General features: G+C 40.7%; 1 protein-coding gene across 13 annotated transcripts in view; it reads left to right on the top strand.

Annotated features, from left to right (window-relative positions):
• LOC122562796 (oxysterol-binding protein 2-like) overlaps positions 1-22,072 on the top strand; it is a 334,280-nt gene that overhangs the window by 115,757 nt on the left and 196,451 nt on the right. Inside the window, exon 1 of one of the 13 annotated variants that reach the window (XM_043716000.1) lies at positions 18,919-19,098. The exons of 11 other annotated variants lie outside the window; for them this stretch is intronic. In XM_043716000.1, coding sequence (XP_043571935.1) covers positions 19,020-19,098 — 79 coding nt within the window. In that variant the 5' untranslated portion in view covers positions 18,919-19,019. Of the gene's footprint in view, positions 1-18,918; positions 19,099-22,072 lie in introns of those variants that run through there. One more of the 13 variants, XM_043716005.1, reaches the window with a different exon arrangement.

Raw genomic sequence — 22,072 nt, 5'->3', positions numbered from 1 at the left:
AAACTAATAGGATTATGATCACTAGCCCCAAAGCTTCCCCTTAGTAACACTTCAGTCACTTGCTCTGCCGTCAGGTTCGGCTGCTTCTGTAGTGGTAACGTTTACATATTGGTAATTAAAATTAAAATGTTCTGGAACATATTTAACAAATTCCTCTCCATCCAAACTTTTAACATTATGGCAGTCTTACTCAATATTTGGAAAATTAAAATCCCCTATGATTACAACCCTATTATTCTTCCCTCAGCCAAGTTTCTGTAATAGCTGTGATATCCCAGTCCTGTGATCCGAAACATGTCCTGAGTTCATCAGCCTTGCTTGTAAGGCCTCTCAGAATGAAATAAATGTAGTATAATTCTTCAGTTAGCTCGTTCTCTAACTTGCTGCTGTGTGTCCTTGCTAACTAACTTGCTCTTTTCTGATTCAGAAGCATCCTCATCTGTCTTTCTCTTTTCACTGCTACTTAGGAGCCCCCTACACCACATATCTAATAGTTTACAGAGTCCCAAAATAAAACCAGCAAATCCCCCAACCAAGATATTTCCAGGTCAGATGAAACCCATCCCTTTCGAACAGGTCTTTCAATGTCAGAAGAGATCCCAAATGATACAAGAATCTGAATGCCTGCACATTGCACCATCTCTTCAGCCATTGATTTATCTCACCGATAAATCAATTAGAGCCTGGCAGTGGGAGTATCCCAGAGATTACTACTTTTTAGTTTTTCTTTTAAATCTTCTGCCTAATCTCTTATATTCACTCTGCAAAGCCTGACATTTGCCCTAACTACGTTGTTCCTACCAATGTGTATAACCCCAACTTCCGACATCTCACTCTCCTCTTTGACAAGATGCTTCAAACATTTTGAGACGTATTTAATCCTGGCATCAGGAAAGCAACATTCTATTCTAGATTCACATTCACTCCTGAGAGTATCCTATAACAATAATTCTTTTAAACCTTGACAAACCCTGCTTAACATTCTTAGTGCTGGCTGCAACTTCTAGTTTCCTCTGAAAAACTATCGCCTTCAACAGTAGTTAGAACAGTTCAGCACAGTACATGGCCTTTGGCCCTTTGGTCCCTGATGTTGTGCCGATCTTTTATCCTACTCTAATATGCCCCCTCATGATAGCCATTTCCGCCCTGAGAAAAAGTCTCTAGTTATTCACTCTATCTATGCCTCTCATCATCTTGTACACCTCTTAACAACGTGGACATGGACCACAAGATCCCTCTGTTCCTCCACACTGCCAAAAATCCTACCTTAAACCCTGTATTCTGCATTCAAATTTGATCTTCCAAAGTAAGTCACTTCACACTTTTCCAGGTTGAACTCCATCTGCCGCTTATCAGCCCAGTTCTGCATACTGTCAATGTCCCATTGTAATCTACAACAGCCCTCCACACTATCCACAACTCCACCAACCTTTATGTCATCGGCAAACTTACTAACCCACCCTTCCACTTTCTCATCCAAGTCATTATAAAAATCACAAAGAGCAGAGGTCCCAGAACCGATCCCTGCGGAACACCATTGGTCACCGAGCTTCAGGCTGAATACTTTCCATCTATCACCACCCTCTGTCTTCTATGGGCCAGCAATTCCATATCCAGACAAATTTCCCTGTATCCCATACCTCCTTACCATGGGGAACCTTATCAAACGCCTTGCTAAAATCCATGTACATCAGATCCACTGCTCCACCTTCATCAATGTTTTTTGTCACATCCTCAAAGAATTCAATAACGTTTGTGAGGCATGATCTGCCCTCACAAAACCATGCTGACTATCTCTAATCAAACTACGGTTTTCTAAGTAATCATAAATCCTGTGTCTCAGACTCCTCTCCAATAACTTACCTACCACAATATCCCTACCAATAATATCCCTATTCCCTTTCTTGAATAAGGGAATAACATTTGCCACCCTGCAATCATCTAGCGCTACTCCAGTGGACAGTGAGGATGCAAAGATCATCACCAAAAGCACAACAATCTCTTCCCTATCTTCCTGTACTAACTTAGCATATATCCTGTTGGCCCAGGGGACTTGCCTATCCTTACGTTTTTCAACATTTTCAGCATATCCTGCTTCTTAACATCAACCTGTTCAAGCATATCAGTCTGTTTCAGTCTGTCCTCAGAAATGTCAAGGTCCCTCTCAGTAGTGAATGCTGAAGCAAAATATTCATTTAGGTAAGTCACTTACTACTACCTCCAACCCCAGGCGCAAATTCCCTCCACTATCCGTGATCGGCCCAACCCTCACACTGGCCATCCTGTTGTTCCTCATGTAAGTGTAGAATGCCTTGGAGTTTTCCATAATCCTACTTGCTAAAGCTTTTCCATGCTGCCTTCGAGTTCTCCTAAATCCATTCTTCAGTTCCTTCCTGGCTACCTTGTAACCCTTTAGAGCCCTGTCTGATCCTTGCTCTTAAGTAAGCTTCCTTCTTCCTTTTGACTATATACTCCACATCCCTTGTTACTCAAGGTCCTTTCAACCTACCATCCAAAATAGAATATCTGGTTGAGAACAGAGTGGCCACATGAGACTTCTAAACTAGCTTCTTACCTTTCATGACAGTCACCCATCTATCTGCTGTGTAACCACTTCTCTCAATCTACCATCACACTGTGTCTCTTAAATGCCCTCAGTGACATTAAGCCCATAAAGAATAAGCTCTCAATTGCACCTTATATATAAAAATAAACTATCCTTCCTGGCTCACGATTTTAGTCTTAATCATCGAGAAGTGAAAAAAATCCTTTTTAAAAAATCAGCACTCTCTTGACATCAAGATTGCATTTGACTGAGTGTGGCATGAGGAAGCCCATGCAAACTTGAGTCATTGGGAATTGGCGGGGTTGGGGGTGGTAGCGTGGGGGGAACTCTCTTCTGATTAGTGTCTTACCTGAAGAAAGGATGGTGGTTGTGGTTGTTGGAGATCAGTCAACTCAGCTCAAGGACAACTCTCAGGAGTAGTGTTCTTCACCTTACCATCTTAAGTTGCTTTATCAATGACCTGCTTTCCATTATACAGTCAGAAGTGGGGATGTTCACCAATGATTGTGAAATGTTCAACACCATTTGCAAATCCTTGAGTATTGAAACAGGCTATGTCCAAATGCAACAGAATCTGGACAGTTTTCAGATTTGGGCTAAAATGTGGCAAATAACATTTGTGCCACATAAATTCTAGGTAATGACCAGCTCCAACATGAGAGAATCTAACCGTTGCCCCTTGATACTCAATGATGTTTTACCATCAATGTATCCCCCACTATTAACATCCTGGGAGTTACCATTGTCCACAAACCGAACTGGACTCACAATATAAATTATTGTGTAAGAGCAGGTCAGAGGCTCAGAATCCTTCAAGTCCACAACTGGCATTGCATCCACAAAAATTCACTCCCTCCACCACTGATGCTCGATATCAACAGAGTATACTATCTACAAAGTGCAGAAATTCACCAAGGACTCCTGCCAAACCCATCAATGACCATCGAGAAGGTCAAGGGCAGCAGATACTTGGGAACAGCACCTGCAAGTTCCCTCCAAAGGCACTCACCATCTTGACCTGAAATATATTGCTCTTTCTTCAATGTTGCTATGTTAACATCCTGGAACCTCCCTCCCTTACTTCATTGTGCGTGTATGTATACTAACTGGACTGCAGAGGTTCAGGAAGACACCTCACTACCTTCTCATGGACAACGAGGTTTCTGCTATAAATGTTGGCCCAGCCTACGACACCCACACACCCTGGATGAACAATTTTTAAAAAATGCTTCACCTAATAAAACACAAGAGTTTGCACTTCAAGGAGCCAGATGAGAGGGTACATGTGTGAAGCACCAATCTTCTATTTCCACTAGCACCCTTCCCCAATCCCCACGGTTAAAAAAAACAAACTAAATGTGAATTATTAATACCTCCTAAATCCAAGAACGAAAGAATACCTTAATTATTTTCAGACCAATCTCACTGAGGGATATGGTTAGATACCTTTATTGTTATGTATCTCCCTTTGCCATTTAAAACAGTTGCCTTTTGTATTTAATGAGAACAAATGTCAGAATATTAATAAACAGGTAGCATGTTTGTGTCACTTCAAACAGGGAGCTATTGGTTGTTAGCCTAGTTTTAGTAATTCAGAGTACCAGTTGCACAACATATGCTTAGTTTCTGCTGTTGATACTCTCTCATTCTCATTGCAGTGACCTCTTGTAATCCTTAGCAGAGAACGGATGCATCATAAAGAGCCTGTCCCTTTTTCCCTTTGTAGTTTACATAGCCAATTTGTTGTCCTGTATAATCTACATGTAGGAGCAACTCACAAAAGCAGAAAGCCTTTTTTTGAAGAAAAGGGGTGGAATAGAATATTGGTCAGAATTGGGAATGGGGAAATTAGAAGAATCATTACATGGTGCAATGATCAAGTATTTTGTGAAAGGTAATTGTTTGTTGCTGCTGGAATTAAAGTTGTGTCTATTGTGAGATACCCATTTAAAGATTCATAAAGTAAGGTGAAATTGCTTCCAGACCTTGACTGATGCTACACTACACTCGAGATTTTTTTACACTGCTGGAAATGCATGGCTTATGTTGGGGCATGCAGACATCAAGAACTATCCCTTCCTTTTCCAGAATATTCTTGCAGATTTAATGAAATTTGAACTATGGAAATAACAGTTACTGGCAGCTGGATTGGCAGAGGGTATAAAGTGATTGTGTTGGAAGCTATTGTTGTTGCTGCATCAGACAAGAGATGATGTATGTGTTTGTGTTGCTGCCAATTAATATTCCAAATAGAGGCCACTTGATGCTGTAACCCACAAAGCCTTATTTTTCTGAATTCTGTCAACGTTTATTGTGTACATGGAAGAACAGTCCAGCTTGTTTGCTTTAGGGCTGTGTTAGAGATGATGGGTTATATAATATTAACTAATAATGTTTGTATTCATAACTTCTTTGTTTCTATTTAGTCGATACTCCAAAACCCATTACTTCTCCTTTTCCTTAATATATCTCCCTATCAACTATTCTCCCTCCCTTTTTTCAAACTTGAGTGAATATTCCATCTCCTATGCTACTTCATTTTTTCCCCCCCAGGATTTCAATTATATAATTCATCTCTTTCCTTCATCTTCCCTTCCTGCTCCAGTCTTCAGGTTTGTCATTTCCTAGTTTTGTTGTAAAATGTCAAAAGATTGAGAATAGAACTGAAGCCTAAATTTTCCACTTCAGTTTTTTCTTCACAAAGATGGATTTTACAAACTTTTACCAACAATCAAAATTATCATCTACATGCTCTGCTTTGACAAATTAATCCCTACGACCTGAACATTATTAAACACTCAATTAAAATACAGTTAACAGTCCAGTTGAAACACTACTTTGGGCATACTTTTTGTCACTGCTTTGAGTTTTGAGGACATCCTGTCTTTGTTCATCAACCAGATTTCTCTCAATGGAAGACAATATCGATAAGCATTATATAAGGCCATCAGAGTAACCTGTGGATCCAGCATGATGGCATCCAGAACATTGATGTTGGACTACACCAACTATGTGACAAGATTGTCATAGAAGTTAGGGGTTACCTGCCCCTTCAGGTTGGTTCAGTGCTACCTTTGCAACTGAAACTGATTGATACTGTGACAAGGAATTTTTGTTTTGAAATATTTAAGGATAAAATTATTCTGTATCTAGATAAATAAAATATAATCATAGGTAGGGGCCACAGAGATACAGACTGTAACATCTCCTGAAGACGTAACAGATGTGGAAATTCGGGTAAATGGAGTTGATGTAATATATATGGATCTTAGGAAAGCTTTTGACAAGGTATACTAGGGAGATGATTGGAGAAGATTGAGGGATGGCGATAAGGATAGGAATTGCCTTAATAATTAGTGTGGTGATACTATGGCTTTAAGAGGTGTATTTTGTCCTTTTTTTTACTGAAGAGAGGTTGAGCAGTCTGCTTCAAGTCAGTAAGGTAATAAACAGCTTGTGAGGTCTTGGAGCTTTGAAAGTTGGAACAATAGAAGCAGCCTGAATGGGTGGGGTCAAGCTCCCACAGAAGCAGAATTTTAGTTTTAGCTTTCAGTAGCTATTGGGATTGTGAAGTCTGCTACATCTCTCTGTTGAAATTGAATGTGAGAATCTATTTTACTGAATTTGCCTTTGTCAAGGGTGTGTTTATGGAATGTTATTATATTGGGACAGTTGTTGTTTAGTAGTTAAATAATCTATTATTCTGTTAAGTTTTCCAATAGACTTAAGTTATTCCAATTTTTCTTTCTTTTCTTTATCCTTACATTATAGTTAAAATACAAGTGTGTTTTGCTTCAAGCCTGGTAGTTTAACCAATTGAATTGCATCCGGAACAGAACACCTGGCATTCGCCTTTAAAATAAGAAAATGTTAGGGTCTCAGCTATCTCCTTGACATGTTTTTAGAGGGGGTTGGTCTGGTCCATAACATTCGTTAGGAGGGAGAAAACTGAAGGTAGGAAATGAAGGTATTATTTTCACAAGATGGTGTGATATGGTACAGTTTTGTTTGGTCACTAATAATTCAGATATATTGCCTAGAAGGAAAAGTGTCAACATTTTTAGATAATATCAAAATAGGATGAATAGTTCGTCGTTCACAAGACTGAAGTAAACTGAAAGGAATGTTAATAAGATGAGAGCGAAGTAGCAGAAGGAGTTCAATGTTAGCAATGAGGGACAGGAGTTTGGTTTTTAAAAAACCCAGTAGAAGCAATTATTCTTTGAATGAAAGTAGGCTTATTGCTACAGAAGAGCAGTGGGATTTGGAGTTACATTTTCACAGGATATTAATGACAGCACCTCAGCTTTTTGAATAAAGTGTAAAAAAAATCACATTTCTAGCTATCATTATGAAGAGTGGAACATCAAACTAAGTACTTACAGAAAATATTAACGTCTCAGTCATGAGAAAAGTGTTGGGGTTCACAGTATAGAAGGATTATCTGGGTCTAAGATAAGCTACAATACAGATTCAGTGGATGCGGTCTTAAACACGTTCGATGCTATAATGATCCTACGATACTAAAATGCAAGGATGGACTTGAGTTTTGTTTAAAACCAGAACAATGCATATTATGGGACACTGTGGGACATAGTTAACTGAAACCAACTACCCAGATGGAAAAAAACAGCAATGTTTGGAAATTAATATGCTAGTCATAATGGAAGAAGACACAATGTGTTGGGCCTGTATTCGACAGTTTTAGGCTTTCCTTTTTGGTATTTATGCTAGTGGAGGAGTTTAGAGTGTAGCTACATCGATAGAAGATTATAAGTAAGAGACTTCAAACAGAGAGCAAGATAAAATTGTAAAATTCTCTTCCAGGCTTAATAGTTGAAGGAATGTACGACTAAGTCAAGTTAGTGTTGATTACTTACTTCTGAGGTCGTTAAGTGCCAAACTGTCTAATTGAGCGAAGTGACTTGGGATCTGTGCTGTAGCTCACGTATTTATAGAGATTGTTATTACCCTTTTCAGAGATGTTATGATATGACTCTGGAGTAGGTGGACCTTAAAGCTGGGCCTTCTGGGGCAGAGGTAGGAACAATACCACTGCAGCAGAGGAGCCCTGTACTTATGTGTATCAGAAATGCAGGATATTTGTAGTTTCTAATTGCCAATCAGATAAAATCAGCAGAGGTGGAGGCTTGATTTCCTGGTAGAGTGTATCTTGAGAATTTGCCTGCTCTAGGTCTGCCTCAGTGACTACAGCAGTATTTCCAGTCTCGGGATCCTCCACATATATTAGCTCATGCCAGCGTGCCTTACCAGTCCTAGAATGAAAGTTTGCATCAATCTGGGGATGAGAGCCAAGGTGGATGGCTGGAGAGTGAAGGAAGGGAAAAGGCTGGGAGTGGAATCTATTGCAGTGTTGGCAGATAGAGATGGTGACACACTTCTTTCTAATGAATTGCTTCTGTTGCTGATGAGGTCTGTGCATGACAACTTACAAAAAGGTTTGCATCGTCTCTTCCAAAATACACTTATTGTCCCACTCAGTCCAGTTTGGAATGCTGTGGCCAAACAGATAACCCCCAACTAGGCCTGGGCAGTGATGAAAGGTGGAAACCATTGCTTTCTCTCAAAATGTAATTTGGCTACGTCATGATTATAGATTCACCCACTAGGAAATGGGGAAATTTGTGAATGTTGTGAACTCCATCCCTCCTTAACTATTATTCCTAACCTTCTCCAGATTGATCAAAATCTCAGCAGAAGGTGGTTAAAAAATCTAACCCTGAACTTGCCACAGAGACACAAGCATCCCTTATCGTTACATATAATCAACCTGCTCAAACCTGTTTTAACTTCTTCTGGAGCAGATGGGGAACTTGACAGTCTTCTGGTTCAGAGATAAGAACTCTACCACTGAGTCATGAGGGCCCTGAAGGCATCCCTTATAAATCTAGAGATTAATGCAAATTCATATCTTTTGAATTTATTATATCTGTTGCCAGAGTGAGGGTGAATGTCACATATCGTGGGCTGTAAGTGAAAGTTTTGATAATGGGATGTGTTAAATTATCAATGCAAAATACATCATTTATCTGGGATTGTAATGGAAAGGATCATCTGGAGACGAACAAGAAGAAGATAAACAAACTGGATACATAACCATGTTCACTATTAAACAGTTACAGAATTTTAATGATACCAGTTATTTGATGCCTTATAGTGTATGTAATTCACTCCAAAGTGTCCTGACGACAAACTCATTTACTTCATATTACCAGAGTACTTGAAGTTATAAGATTAGTTCCTCTCAGCAGTCATTTAATAAACAAACAGTTTAATCCAGAATCTTGTTATAAAAAGATTCATGGCATTCAGTAAAGTATGACCTCTATATTACAAATGTAGTTAACTTCAATCAAATAGAGAAGCATCAAAATTCTTATGGTTCAAAGGAAAGAGAATGTAAGTTTAGCTGCTAATGTGTTAATGTCTGCTTCCAGTTCCCACTTGAAATGAATTGCACCCAAGTCCCTGGAAGTTTCAGTTTTTATAACAAGGGTTGTAAGTTAAAATCTTAACTCTGAGAACCCACATATGCATCAAATAAATACATCCCTTGTTACTCAGCGATTCTATCAAAAACATTTCTATAAACTAATCAAACACAGTCTATATGTGCCACAGTCTCTGATTAGACTTTTTAAAATATTCGCTCATATCATCTTGTATTACAAATTTTATCTATTAGGCAAAACGAAATGAATACTTTCTTAATTGAACATATATAGAAACAGGCTATTCAGCCTAACAAGTCTGCTGCACTATTTAGATTAGATTAGATTAGATTACCTACAGTGTGGAAACAAGCCCTTCAGCCCAACAAGTCCACACCGACCCGCCGAAGCGCAACCCACCCAGACCCATTCCCCTACATTTATCCCTTCACCTAACACTACGGGCAATGTAGCATGGCCAATTCACCTAACCTGCACATTTTTGGTCTGTGGGAGGAAAACGGAGCACCTGGAGGAAACCCACGCAGTCACGGGGAGAATGTGCAAACTCCACACAGTCAGACGCCTGAGGCGGGAATTTAATATTATCATGGCTAATCAACCATTTTACCCACACTATTCCCAATATCTTGGCATCATAAATCCATCAATCTCTACCTTGTAAACATTCTCAAATGCTGAGACTCCACCTCCCTCTGAGGTAGAAAGTTTAAAAGGTTCACAACCCTCTTTGTCAAAGCATTTCTCTTCATCTCGGTGCTAAATGGGATCTTCCATATTTTCAAATTATGCCCCATGATTCTAGACTCCCTTCAAATGGAAACATTTTAACTGCATCCATCTTGTCTATTCCTTTAAGTACTACGAGTTTCATTGAAATAATCTCTCATAGTATTTTCAAGAATACTTGCCTTGTTTTCTTTTCAAACTTTCTTTCCAGATCCTCAAATGTTGCCAATGTTGTTGGTCCTCACTTGGGCGAAAATCAGGTTTGCCCATCCTTTTCCACAGGCTGTTTTCTGTCTTTCACCCTGACGTGAGATAGACAACAACATTCTGGCTGGCACTCTAAATCACACCAAGGATCAAAACTACCTATTTCTCTCCATCTGAGAGTTCTTCAGCCATGAATCTTCCTATCATGTAAAAGGCTGTTAGGAACTAGACTTGGAACAATGTTCTCAGGAGTAATAGGCTAACATAGTCCTTCTTCCCCACTGTACAGTCGTTCTATAGTTTGCATAATGAACACTTCTGTGCTTGTTAATTTTGAATGAAATGAATATATCTTGAGTGAAATGTTAAATTGGTATTGAATTACATGTAGATGTTTCAAGAATGATGTGATTGGAGTGATGCTTGTGTGTTAGTTGAATTGTTATGAGCTAATATAAGTCTAGCTAAATATTTAGAGTTATAACTTTCCTTTGGCAAGGTCATCAATATAATTGTACATACCCTTGATATAGCTTCAAGCACATGGGATGCAATTTGATATGAATTGCAATTTTCATGCATCTACATTCAATTTAAAGGAGAGGAATGGCACTTAGTTTTAAGGCTCAAATGATCTTTCAGCTTTTCCTAAAGTGTAAGGTAAAGAAGTTGACAGAAACAAAGAAAAGAAACACAAAGTGAGACATTAATTGGAGTCTGCAATCAAATAATGGAGTAGTACAGTGTTTCAGGAGAAAGTGAGGTCTGCAGATGCTGGAGATCAAAGTTGAAACTTTATTGCTGGAACAGCACAGCAGGTCAGGCAGCATCCAGGGAACAGGAGATTCGATGTTTCGGGCACAGGCCCTTCTTCAGGAATGAGCAGAGAGTGTTCAGCAGGAGAAGATAAAAGGTAGGGAGGAGGGACTTGGAGGAGGGGCGTTGGAAATGTGATAGGTGGAAAGAGGTCAAGGTGAGGGTGATAGGTCGGAGTAGGATGGAGGCGGAGAGGTCAAGAAGAAGACTGCAGGTCAGGAAGGCGGTGCCGGGCTGGAGGGATTCGGCTGAGACAAGGTGGGGGGAGGGGGGATGAAGAAACTGGTGAAGTCCAAGTTCATCCCCTGTGGTTGGAGGGTTCCCAGTCGGAAGATAAGACGCTCCTCCTCCAACCGTCGCGTTGTTGTGGTTTGGCGGTGGATGAGTCCAAGTACAGTGTTTCACCTGCTACTTGATGGTGGCTAAGGTAGAAATTATGCTAAATGGTTATAAGGAATGTGTTATTCATTGCACTATCTCCATGGAGCAATTACATTTACCTGGAAAGAGATGAAAGCAGATTACAGGTCATATTGACCTATATTCTTACAATAAAGCTTTTTTTTACATATGATAGTAATTTATCCATATCCCTAAAACAAGCTTAAGGACAAGGAACTGCTGAAGTGCCTGATTACCAATTGAATAAACAAATATTAATGCATCCATATCCGTGAGATATGTACTAAAAGACATTCTAACTTTCTAATGCAATGTTGTTACAACATTGTTATAATAAAAGCATAAAAACTAGGAGCAGGAGTAGGCTATTCAGCTCCTCAAGCTTGCCTCACCATTCTAAAACAACATGGCTGACCTACTGTAGGCCTCAACTCCTCTTTTGTGCCAGTTCATCATTGCTCTCAACTCTCCAGTATTTCAAACAATCTACCTCCTCCCTAAATACTTCTCAGAATCTAGCTGCCACAACACTGGGGCATAAAATTCCACACATTCACTGCCACATAAGAGAATAAATTCCTTCACATTTTAGTTTTAAATGTGTGTCTCCTTATTCTGTAACTATGACCTCTAATTCGAGATTTCTCCACCAGTGGAAACATCATTTGACATCTACCCTGTCGACACATTCTACCTATGTTTCAATAATACATGGATGCACTTGACTATGATGTCACTGTGTTCAGTGACATTGATATAATGCAATGTACCTGCCTAGTGCCACCGAGCTCTTGTTCATTTGACTCCTACTGGTTTCACAGCTTCCATTGTGAATTTTATTGTTTTGTAGCTCACCTATTAAATTTAATGAAGTAGAAAGCAAACTGACCATCACAAGTCAGTTCTGGTAAACTCATCACTACATTGACACACCTCTAGTGTTATATTAAAGTTAAGAAATATTGAAATTTTCCAAGGGAATGCAAAATACCTCTTTTTTAAAATTTTCCCCTGAGTGAATGTACTATCCTTGAATTTTCTGGGACTATCACAGTTCCCGAGGGATTGAGGAACCTCTTGTAATGATTTTTTTCTGACTATATATCCTTGTCCCAGGCTCCTCTGTCACCAGGTGTATTCAGTCTTAGTTGTTTTTTGGAAGGGACATTAAACTAAGACACCCACTATTCTGCTGGATAGGTGTAAAAGATCCCAGAAACAATGAAGATGAGCAGAGCTGCGTTCAGGCCAATATTATATCTCAGACCCCATCAGTAAAATCTTTAAGTGGACATTATCTTATTGCTGTGTGCAGATTGACTGCCCTGTTTTCTACATTAGTGATGACCCTTTAAGAAAAATATACTTAATTGGCTGTAAAACACTTTGAAATGTTCTGGAGGCAATGAAAGGTGCTATATAAAAGTCATGTTGACTTCATTATTTCCAAAAGCATCTTAGGTGAGTTTTTAAAAATTTAACCTATTTTTCTAATCAATCTGTTCAGAGATGTTACTACACGCCTCTGGATTAGGTGGGACTTGAATCTGGGTCTCTTGGTTCAGGGGTAGGGACACTACCACTGCACCACAAGAGTCCTTGGAAATTGAGGTGAGATAAAGCTTCCTAAGCCTGCCTTGATTTGAACACTGGACCATCTGGTCTGGAGTCAGAAGCACTATCATTGTGTTCCAAGCCCAGCCTTTTAGAGGATACTATCTGGAATACTAGATGAAGTACACTTGAATTTATTACCAAGGAACCAGTGCAGACTTACAGGCATCTAGTTTACACATCCAAAAACATGTAAAACCATCAGAGGATTTTATTAGATGACATACACATGTGGGGGCTCTTTGGTGATGCAGTGTTGTGTTCCTTTCTCTGGGCCAAGAGGTCTGGCTTCAAATCCCACCTGCTCCAGAGGTGCGTTGTGATCAACATCTGTGATCAAGTTGCTTAGAAAATATATGGATACATGCATGTGGTGCAGTGGTAGTGTCACTACCTTTAAACCAGCAGGTCTGGATTCAAGTCCCATCTGTTCTGGATGTGTGTGATAACATCTCTCAACAGATAGATTAGAAATATCTAGTTACATGTGTATGTTTACCTTTTACCTCCATAAGGTTGTATTACAAGAACAATTGTAACAATGTTCATTGCTGACAAAGGTAAACACTGCAACTTTTAATTATACTCACTCCCTCTCCACTATTAGCAGCTTAATATAATCTTACCAGTTTCTCATCAAAAGCCATTTGCTTACACAATTTCTTTTATTATGATTGAATAGACCTGAGTTGGCTGACTGCTCCTGCTGTGCTTGACACCAATTCATAAGGGACCCAAAGAGTTCACTGTAAAGTGAGATGGGGTCCTTTATTATGGCTTTGTATTGACTAAGATGCTTGGATTTTATAGAACAGTGTAGCACAGAATGTGGTGATTTGGCCCATCATTTAAGGCAGCTTTAGTGCCACTGTATTCCTCATTCCCCTTCACACTGCAATATTTCCCTTTTCAGTGTTTGTAAAATTCCCAGTTGGAATTGAATCTGTTCTGCTAATGTTTTTTTAAACAGCATGTGTCTCAGACATAAAGAAAACTCCTCCTTTTCCTACTTGGTCTTTTGCCAATGATGTTGAATCTCTTCTCTCTGGTTACTGATTCTCCTACAAATGGAAATGTTTCTCCCAATCTTTGTTGTAATTTTGAACTTCTCTAGTCTTCAAAATAATTGAAGTCCCTCATCCCATTTGTTCTGATAAGTCTCTTTGGATTCATCTCAAAGGCCTTGGCATTCTTCTGAAATAATCTTGGCCTAGTGGTTTTATTGCCAGGCTATTAATCCAGAGACCTGGGTTCAAAGTCTGCCACAGCCCCATGACAGATTTGGAATTAAACGTCTAACAGTGAAACCATTGTTTATTTGTCAGGGAAAAACCCCACCTAGTTCACAATGTCCTTTAGGAAAGGATATACCATCCTTAACTGGCCTGGCCTATATGTGACACGAAACCAACAACAACAACTCTTAACTATCCTCCTATTGATGAACAATAAATGCTGGCCTAGCCAGTGATGCCCACATCCTGTGAATGAACAAAAATTAAAATTGGACACAATACTACAGCTTACCTGTGACTTATGATGTAACTTTTACAAATCACTGTAAAAGTATATTTGTATTACATTGGAATGCAGCAAAATAAATTGGCTGACTATTTTAAGTTGAGTACAGCATGGACCACCTAGTGTGTTTGTTGACATCTGCGAACTGTGGTTAAATGGATTCCTGGAGGTCTCATCACCTTGATGTATCCCCATGTTCCACATCAACATCCTTGGGACTCACTGCATTCCTACGCCTATTGAAAAGCAAGATGACGCATTGACCAGTTGACTGTCAGACAATGGCCTTTCTTTCCCATTTTCAATATTTTTTATATTTGCTAAAAAGAAATGTTCAAAGAAAATAGCAGTTTGTTTTTGAATGGCCTTTACTATTTTTTTCTCCAAGTTTGCACACAGCAGTGTTCTGGAAATTGGTTTCCAATTCTTGAAGACTTCAGGCCAATTCTAGAGGGTTGGCAACGTTATCTGTGAAAGGCAAAAATGTTATATTAATCTGCAGTGAGAATTGTCAGACAAGTAGGTTAAACAAAAAAAAATGGGTGAGCTTGACATTGATTTTGCAGCTACTGAGTAGATTGGTCACTGGTTCCATAGACAAGAACGACCAGCCAAGCTGAATGTCTGTCCCTGTGCACAATTACTTGTGTTCTCCAAGCTATCCAATCAGTAAAGCATTGAGATTCGTTGGTGGTTTGTCAGGACATTTCTTTAACTTTTCAGACCATCAAAGGAGGAACGGTCCTTAATTTATCAGCAAATTCTGAAAGTATGCCTGTCACACTATGTGTGACTAGAATATCTGATTTTAATGAGTTACAGGGTATAGAAACCAAGTGATAGTTCATTGCTGTTTTTGGGAGCTTGCTGTGTGAAAATATCTATCGAGTTTCCCATTTTACATCAGTGACTACATGTCAATAACATTTTATTGATTGTAAAGTGCTTTGTGATGTTCTTTCATCATGAAAGGTACTATATAAATGCAATCTTTATTGCTTTTCTTTTAACATGTTCTAATGTCTTTCTGATGCTTCTATTGTTTTTGCCCTTGAATGCATGGTGCCAGTTTTGTGTAGTGTTGCCTCAGGTTGACTGTGGCTGGTGTTGATACCAAGCTGATTGAACTAAGAAGGCCAGTGTTGCTGTCCTTCAGCATTAATTGTGAGTCTATCTGCTGTCTCACTGTGTTATTTATTTTGATAAGTTATAGTTCAGTCTTTGACATTTGAGGAACAGCTACAACCAAATTTATATTTTCCATTCCTGGTATTATACTTGCAGGGTTAGTTCTTCAACACATCATCTCATTGTAATCTAGGACACAGAAATTAATTTGCATTTTTTGGATCACCACGTGTCCTTGTGCACCTCTATGTGACGAGTCATTCCTCATAAAACAAGTTTTTAACCTAATCTCATTCTCTTGCCTACTCTCCATAGAACATAGGTAAATAGATAGACATTGACAGATAACTTTGTTATTTTTCAAATCTTCCCTTTCCTTTTTAAAGGCCATTTGTTCCACCATTTTCTGTCCAATAACCCTCGATATAAATAAAAATTGTCTGACCTCTCCCTTCTAATAATCATTAATGCTTTCCATTATTCACTGACTTATCAGTTGCGATTTAGTATATCAAATCCTTCTGTTAGAGTCATTGAAATATACAGCATGGAAACAGGCCCTTCAGATCAACTCGTCCATGCCAACCAGATATCCTAACCTAATCCAGTCCCATATTCCTCTAAAAAATTCCTATTCATATATCCATCCAGATGCCTTTTAAATATTATAATTATACCAGCTTTCACCACTTCCTCTGGCAGCTCATTCCATACACGCCCCATCCTCTGCATGAAATAGTTGCCCCTTAGGCCCCTTTTAAATTTTTTCCCTCTCACCCTAAACCTATGCCCACTAGTTCTGGACTCCTCCACCCCAGGGAAAAGACCTTGACTATTTATCCTCTCCATGCTCCTCATGATTTTATAAACCTCTATAAGGTCACCCCACAGCCTCCGACATTCCAGGGAAAACACCTACAGCCTATTCAGCCTTTCCCTATAGCTCACATCCTCCAACCCTGGCAACAAACCCTTTCAAGTTTTACAACATCCTTCTGTTAGGGAAGAGACCAGAATTGTATATAATATTCTAAAAGTGGCCTAACCAATGTCCTGTATAGCCGCAACATGACCTCCCAACTCACATATCTAATGCCCTGACGAGTAATGGAAAGCGTATCAAATGCCTTCTTCACTATCCTATCTACCTGCGATTCCACTTTCAAGGAGCTATGAACCTGCACTCCAAGGTCTTTTTGTTTAGCAACACTCCCCAGGAGCTTATTAAGTTGAATCCTTAGTAATCCTTTTTTTGGCCATACAGCTTTAAAGTAAATTCCTAAATTAAAAATAGAACTGGAGAAACTCAGCAGGTCTGACAGCATCTGTGGAGCGAAACAGTTAGCATCTCCAGTTCTTCTTGGTACCAAACCCCAGGTGCAGCTTCGTGAATTCTCTCTATGGTCTTGATTGTCTTCCTAAACATACTTTTCCAAATCTGGGGACGCTATGCTTTTGGTGTAGTCCACTTGGACTTCGGCAAGGCTTTTGATAAGGGAGACTGACAGCAAAGGTCATAGCCCACGGGATGCAAGGAAATTTGGCAAATTGGATCCACACTTTGCAGAGCAGCAGGAAGCAGCTGATGATGGTTGAGGAGTGTTTATCCAACTGCAAATCTGTGTCCATTGGGGTCCTATAGGGGCAGTGTTGGATTTCTGAAGAAGAGTCACTGGACCCGAAATGTTAACTTTACTTTCTTTCCACAGATGCTGCCAAACCTTCTCCACTGTTTGTTTCAGTTAGGGCCCTTGCTGTTTTTGTGGTTTATATAAATGAATTAGACTTGATTGTGGGAGGATTGATCAGTAAGTTCGCTGATGATGCAAAAATTGGTGAGGTGGTATATAGTGAGGAGGACAGCTTTAGACCAGGAGAGGATGTAGCGGGGTGGTCAGGTGGGCTGGTCTGTGGCAAATAGAATTCAGTCTGAATAAATGCGAGGTGATACACTTGGACAGGATAAACAAAGCAAGGAAATCCATGATGAAAGGTAGAACCCTGGTAAGCACCAAGGATTAGAGGAACCTTGGTGTATATGTACACCTGTCCTTTAAAGTTTAAGAACAGTGAGGTCATACTGGAATGTTTAAGACATTGGTTAGATTACAGCAGGAGCACTGTGTGCAGCTCTGGAATCCACATAGCAGGAGGGATATGATAGCACTGGGGAGGATGCAGAGGAGATTTGCTAGGATATTGCATGGTTTAGTTATAAAGAGAGGTTTGACAGACTGGGATTGTTTTCCCTGGAGCAGAGGAGACTGGGGAAGGACATGATTGATGTGGATAAAAATTGAGGGGCATAGACAGGAAGAAACTTTCCCCATTGATGAAGGGATCAATGACTGGGGTCATAGACTTAAGAGGTTTCGAGGTGATGTGAGGAAAAACATTTTCATCCAGATTGGGAATCTGAAACACACTGCATTTAAGGATGGTAGAGGCAGGAATCTTCACACAGTGCAAAAGAATTTATGGTGGCACAGTGGTTAGCACTGCTGCCTCACAACCCCAAGGACCTGTGCTCGATACCAGCCTTGGGCGACTATCTGCGTGGGTTTCCTCCCACAGTCCAAAGATGTATAGGTTAAACAGATTGGCCATGCTAAATTGTCCCATAGTGTCCAGGGATGTGCAGGCTTGGTGGGTTAGGCATGGAAAATGCAGGGGTAGGGGAATGGGTCTGAGTGAGATGCTGTGCACAGGATAATGTGGACTCGATGAGCTGAATGGCCTGCTTCCAAACTATAGGGATGATGTGTACTTGCGGTACCAAAACTTTGGGCCAAGTGCTGGAAAATTGGATTAGAATAGTTAGATGGTTGTTTATGACAGGGACAGACAATGGACCAAAGAGCCTTTTTTTTTTCCCAAACTGCAGATCTCTGATTATATGACGCTACTTTTGTGGCCCAATCAATAATTTTTCTACAGGCTGCACATTTTCTTTGGGTTTTTTTTCACTTCTCATTCCACATGCCAGTTTCTGAGATCTCATTCCTGCTGGTGTGTCACTCCTAGCTGTCCATTATCCTATAAATAAACGATCTGAATTCTTCAGAGGGTTACCCTCCTGCCTATAAAACTCCTAGGTATTCATTATTCGGTAATACACCATCCCAATCTCTCGGTTAGATTCATAAGTTAATTACACTGAATCCCTGGATTAGATTCCTGCATGTCACTCACTCTCCTGTATCTGAATGTGATGGGTTCAGTGGGATTCTTCAGAGAGCTCCTTCAGGGAAAGATGTGAAGTGTATCCATTTAGAGGTGGCGGAATGGGGAGGAGTGCTGGATGCAGTGAAGGCGGTCTTGATTTCGGGAGGTGAGGAGTTAAACTGGCCCGGGCTGTGGAGTAAGCAGCAGTGCATTGTGGTATGAAAGCCCGGAGTGCTGCATTGAGTGAGAGGGGGGGGTGAAAGCAGCATGTACAAGCAAGTGAGAGAGAGATTCCCCGCCGAGCGGGATGGACGCTGAGGAGAGGCACTGGTGACTGATCGAGGACCGAACCCGGCTCCGCTTTCCCCGGGACAACCAGGCGAGGGGCGGGGGTGGGGATGAAGGGCAGGAGCTGCTGGGAGACGGGATCCGCACGCTCGTTCTGCCACTCGGGCTGCCTGAGTAAACTGAAGAGGGGTTAGTGGCCTTGCAGTGCTTCTCTTTAACACACACACAGCCTGGCTCATCTGTTAACCAAAAACAAAACTGCATGGTCAGCAACTTGCACGCGACTGTAATTGTGGGGCATGGGGACCGGATCGGAAGAAAATTCAGTAATTATATAATTGTTGTTAGGTCATGATTCAAACTATAATGCACGCGATTGGGTCCAATTCCCAGAACCAGCGTTGTGCTCACCTCTCTCCCATTTGGTTTCATTTGGGTCTATTGACCTCAATTATGTATTGCCATCGGGTTGCCATTCCTTCAATATTCCTATGAGCTGACGAAAGGTCTCTGTCAATGCTTTTGCAATGATCCATTTCCAATCTCATAGAACAGTCAAAGTAAGCAGTGAAATGGTACAAGGATTAACAAAAGCAGTTGATCCGGTCAAGCTTTCCATGTCTTCATAGTGGTGCCTTTTTTGATCTGTGCATGGTGTCTCACAGTTACATACCTGGTGACATTAGGATCCTCAGTAGGAACAGAACCGCTCTTCCAGGAGTCACTGTTTCTAAATTCATCGTCCCCTGCTCTCACCTCAGCCCCAGTTCCTGATGTCACCCGACCCTGAAGTGATATGTCTGTTGATTGCGACGATATTCTCCCTGAGCCACGCAATAGGGATCTCACCCACGGAGATGGTGTCTGTCTGTCCTGTTGTTTGAAGATGATCCTGTTGCCTGACTGTCAGACAGATGTCTGCCTCTTTGGCTCTTGAGATAGGTACACTCTGCACTGATGGTGTATCCTCGACTACCAGTTGGGAACAAATTTAACATCACAGCTAACGTCAAATTAAATGAGACCATATTAACTTTGCAGTTATACTGGACTATACTAATTACCAAAACGTTGATTCTCCTGCTCCTCAGATGCTGCCTGACCTGCTGTGCTTTTCCAGCAGCCCACTCTCGACTGTGATCTCTCGCATCTGCAGTCCTCATCTCCTAAATTATCTAGTCTGTTTTAGACATGCTATAGCCAGTAAACGTGGGCCCATTTGACCTAAATCAGCCATCTTTCTTTCATTCATACAAGAAAAATGTGGGCCAAAGTCTCACTAGTTCATTTGCTGTCATTCAAGCGTTCAGAAAGGTGACAGTAAAGTTGCACTTATGTAAGTATATATAGACAGTCCAACTGAGCAGGCATCAATGGAGAGAAACAGTTTAACTTGGTGCTGCTCATTTGCATTATGGAAAGAGTTGCTAACTTCAAATTGGTGCTTGTGGAGAAACTAATCAGTGCTAAAATTTTAATATATATTTCATATCTTTCTGCAATATATATCAGCTGTGGCTTGGTTTGCAGTACACTTGCCTCTGAATTGCAAAGACCTCTGTTCAAGTCCCACTTCAGGTCTTGAACATAATAATTGGGGCTGACACTCCGTGCAGTACGGAGGCAGCATTTTGTTGGTTGGAGGTGCCATTTTTCAGATGAGACGTTGAATCAGTCCCTGATCTACTGCTCAGGTTAATGTTAATATTTTCTAACTAACCTGTTGAGATGTTATTACACACCTCCGGTAGAACCACTGCACCACAAGAGCCTTCTCAGGTCGATGTTAAGATTACCGTGTTGAAGAAAAGCAGGTGTCCTGGCCGATATCAATCTTCATCTCAAAAAACATCATCTGGGTTATTTATCACATTGCTCTTTGTGTAGGTGTGCCGAGTGCAGATTGACTGCCACATTTCCTGCAACAGTGAATACACTTCAAAACATGCTTCCTTGGTTGTAAAGCACTTTGTTCACGACCACCGTGAATGCAAGTGTTGCAGATTTCTTGAATGTGGCACAGTTTGCTTCTTTACAGTAATATTTCCTTGCCGTGTATTGATAGTACATTGTTGATTTGGAAAAAAGTGGTGCACCACTTTCTCACCAGAAGCAACAAGGATCTGCTAATAATATTCTTCAACATTTAAAGGGGAATCTTAAGAAAAATGCAGTTTGAGCTAATCTAAGAGTTTTTGAGGTGGCTTAACTGACAAGGACAGTGACTAGTGTGCATGTGAATTTTAAAAAAAGTTAGATTAGATTCCCTACAGTACGGAAACAGACCCTTCGGCCCAACAAGTCCACACTGACCCTCCGAAGAGCAACCTGCAGGTTGATTGCTAATGTGTTAGATTTTCAGATTTTGGTGGCTAAAGTGCATGCCTGATATCCAGCACTTATACATATATCACTATATATACCCCATAATGTGAAACACCATTTCAGTTTACACCTCCAGCAGTATAACTATGAGTGGGGCCAAGATTAGGCTCAGCTGTGATGTCTGCCTCCATACTGCAGTCAAATAATTGCCTGATACTCAAGATCTGGGATCTGAGACTGGATACCTCTGAGATGATAGAATGCCTACATTTCAGAAAGAGGCCATTTGGCCGATTGAGCCTATACTGACCTTCCAAACAGCATCCCACCAAGACCACTACACTATCCCTGTAATCTAATGTTCCATTCCCTATCTTTTATCTTATCCTGCTGGACCAACTTTCCTCATTCCTGAAGAAGGGCTAATGCCCGAAACGTCGATTCTCCTGTTCCCTAGATGCTGCCTGACCTGCTGCGCTTTTCCAGCAACACATTTCCATCTTGGAGGAAGAACGCCTCATCTTCCGGCTAGGAACCCTCCAACCACAAGGGATGAACTCGGATTTCACCAGTTTCCTCACTTCCCCTCCCCCCAGCCTGTCGCAGTCAAATCCATCAAATTCAGCACCGCCTCCCTAACCTGCAATCTTCTTCCCGACCTCTCCGCCACCACCCCAGTCTGACCTATCACCCTCACCTTGACCTCTTTCCACCTATCACATTTCCGACGCCCCTCCCCCAAGTCCCTCCTCCCTATCATTTATCTTAGCCTGCTGGACCAACCTTCCTCATTCCTGAAGAAGGGCTAATGCCCGAAACGTCGATTCTCCTGTTCCCT

Source organism: Chiloscyllium plagiosum, chromosome 25 (genome assembly GCF_004010195.1).
Source record: "Chiloscyllium plagiosum isolate BGI_BamShark_2017 chromosome 25, ASM401019v2, whole genome shotgun sequence".
In the NCBI taxonomy this organism is placed as follows: Eukaryota; Metazoa; Chordata; class Chondrichthyes; order Orectolobiformes; family Hemiscylliidae; genus Chiloscyllium; species Chiloscyllium plagiosum.
Note: the sequence above shows the minus strand (reverse complement) of the source record. Positions and strands in the feature narration are given on the sequence as shown.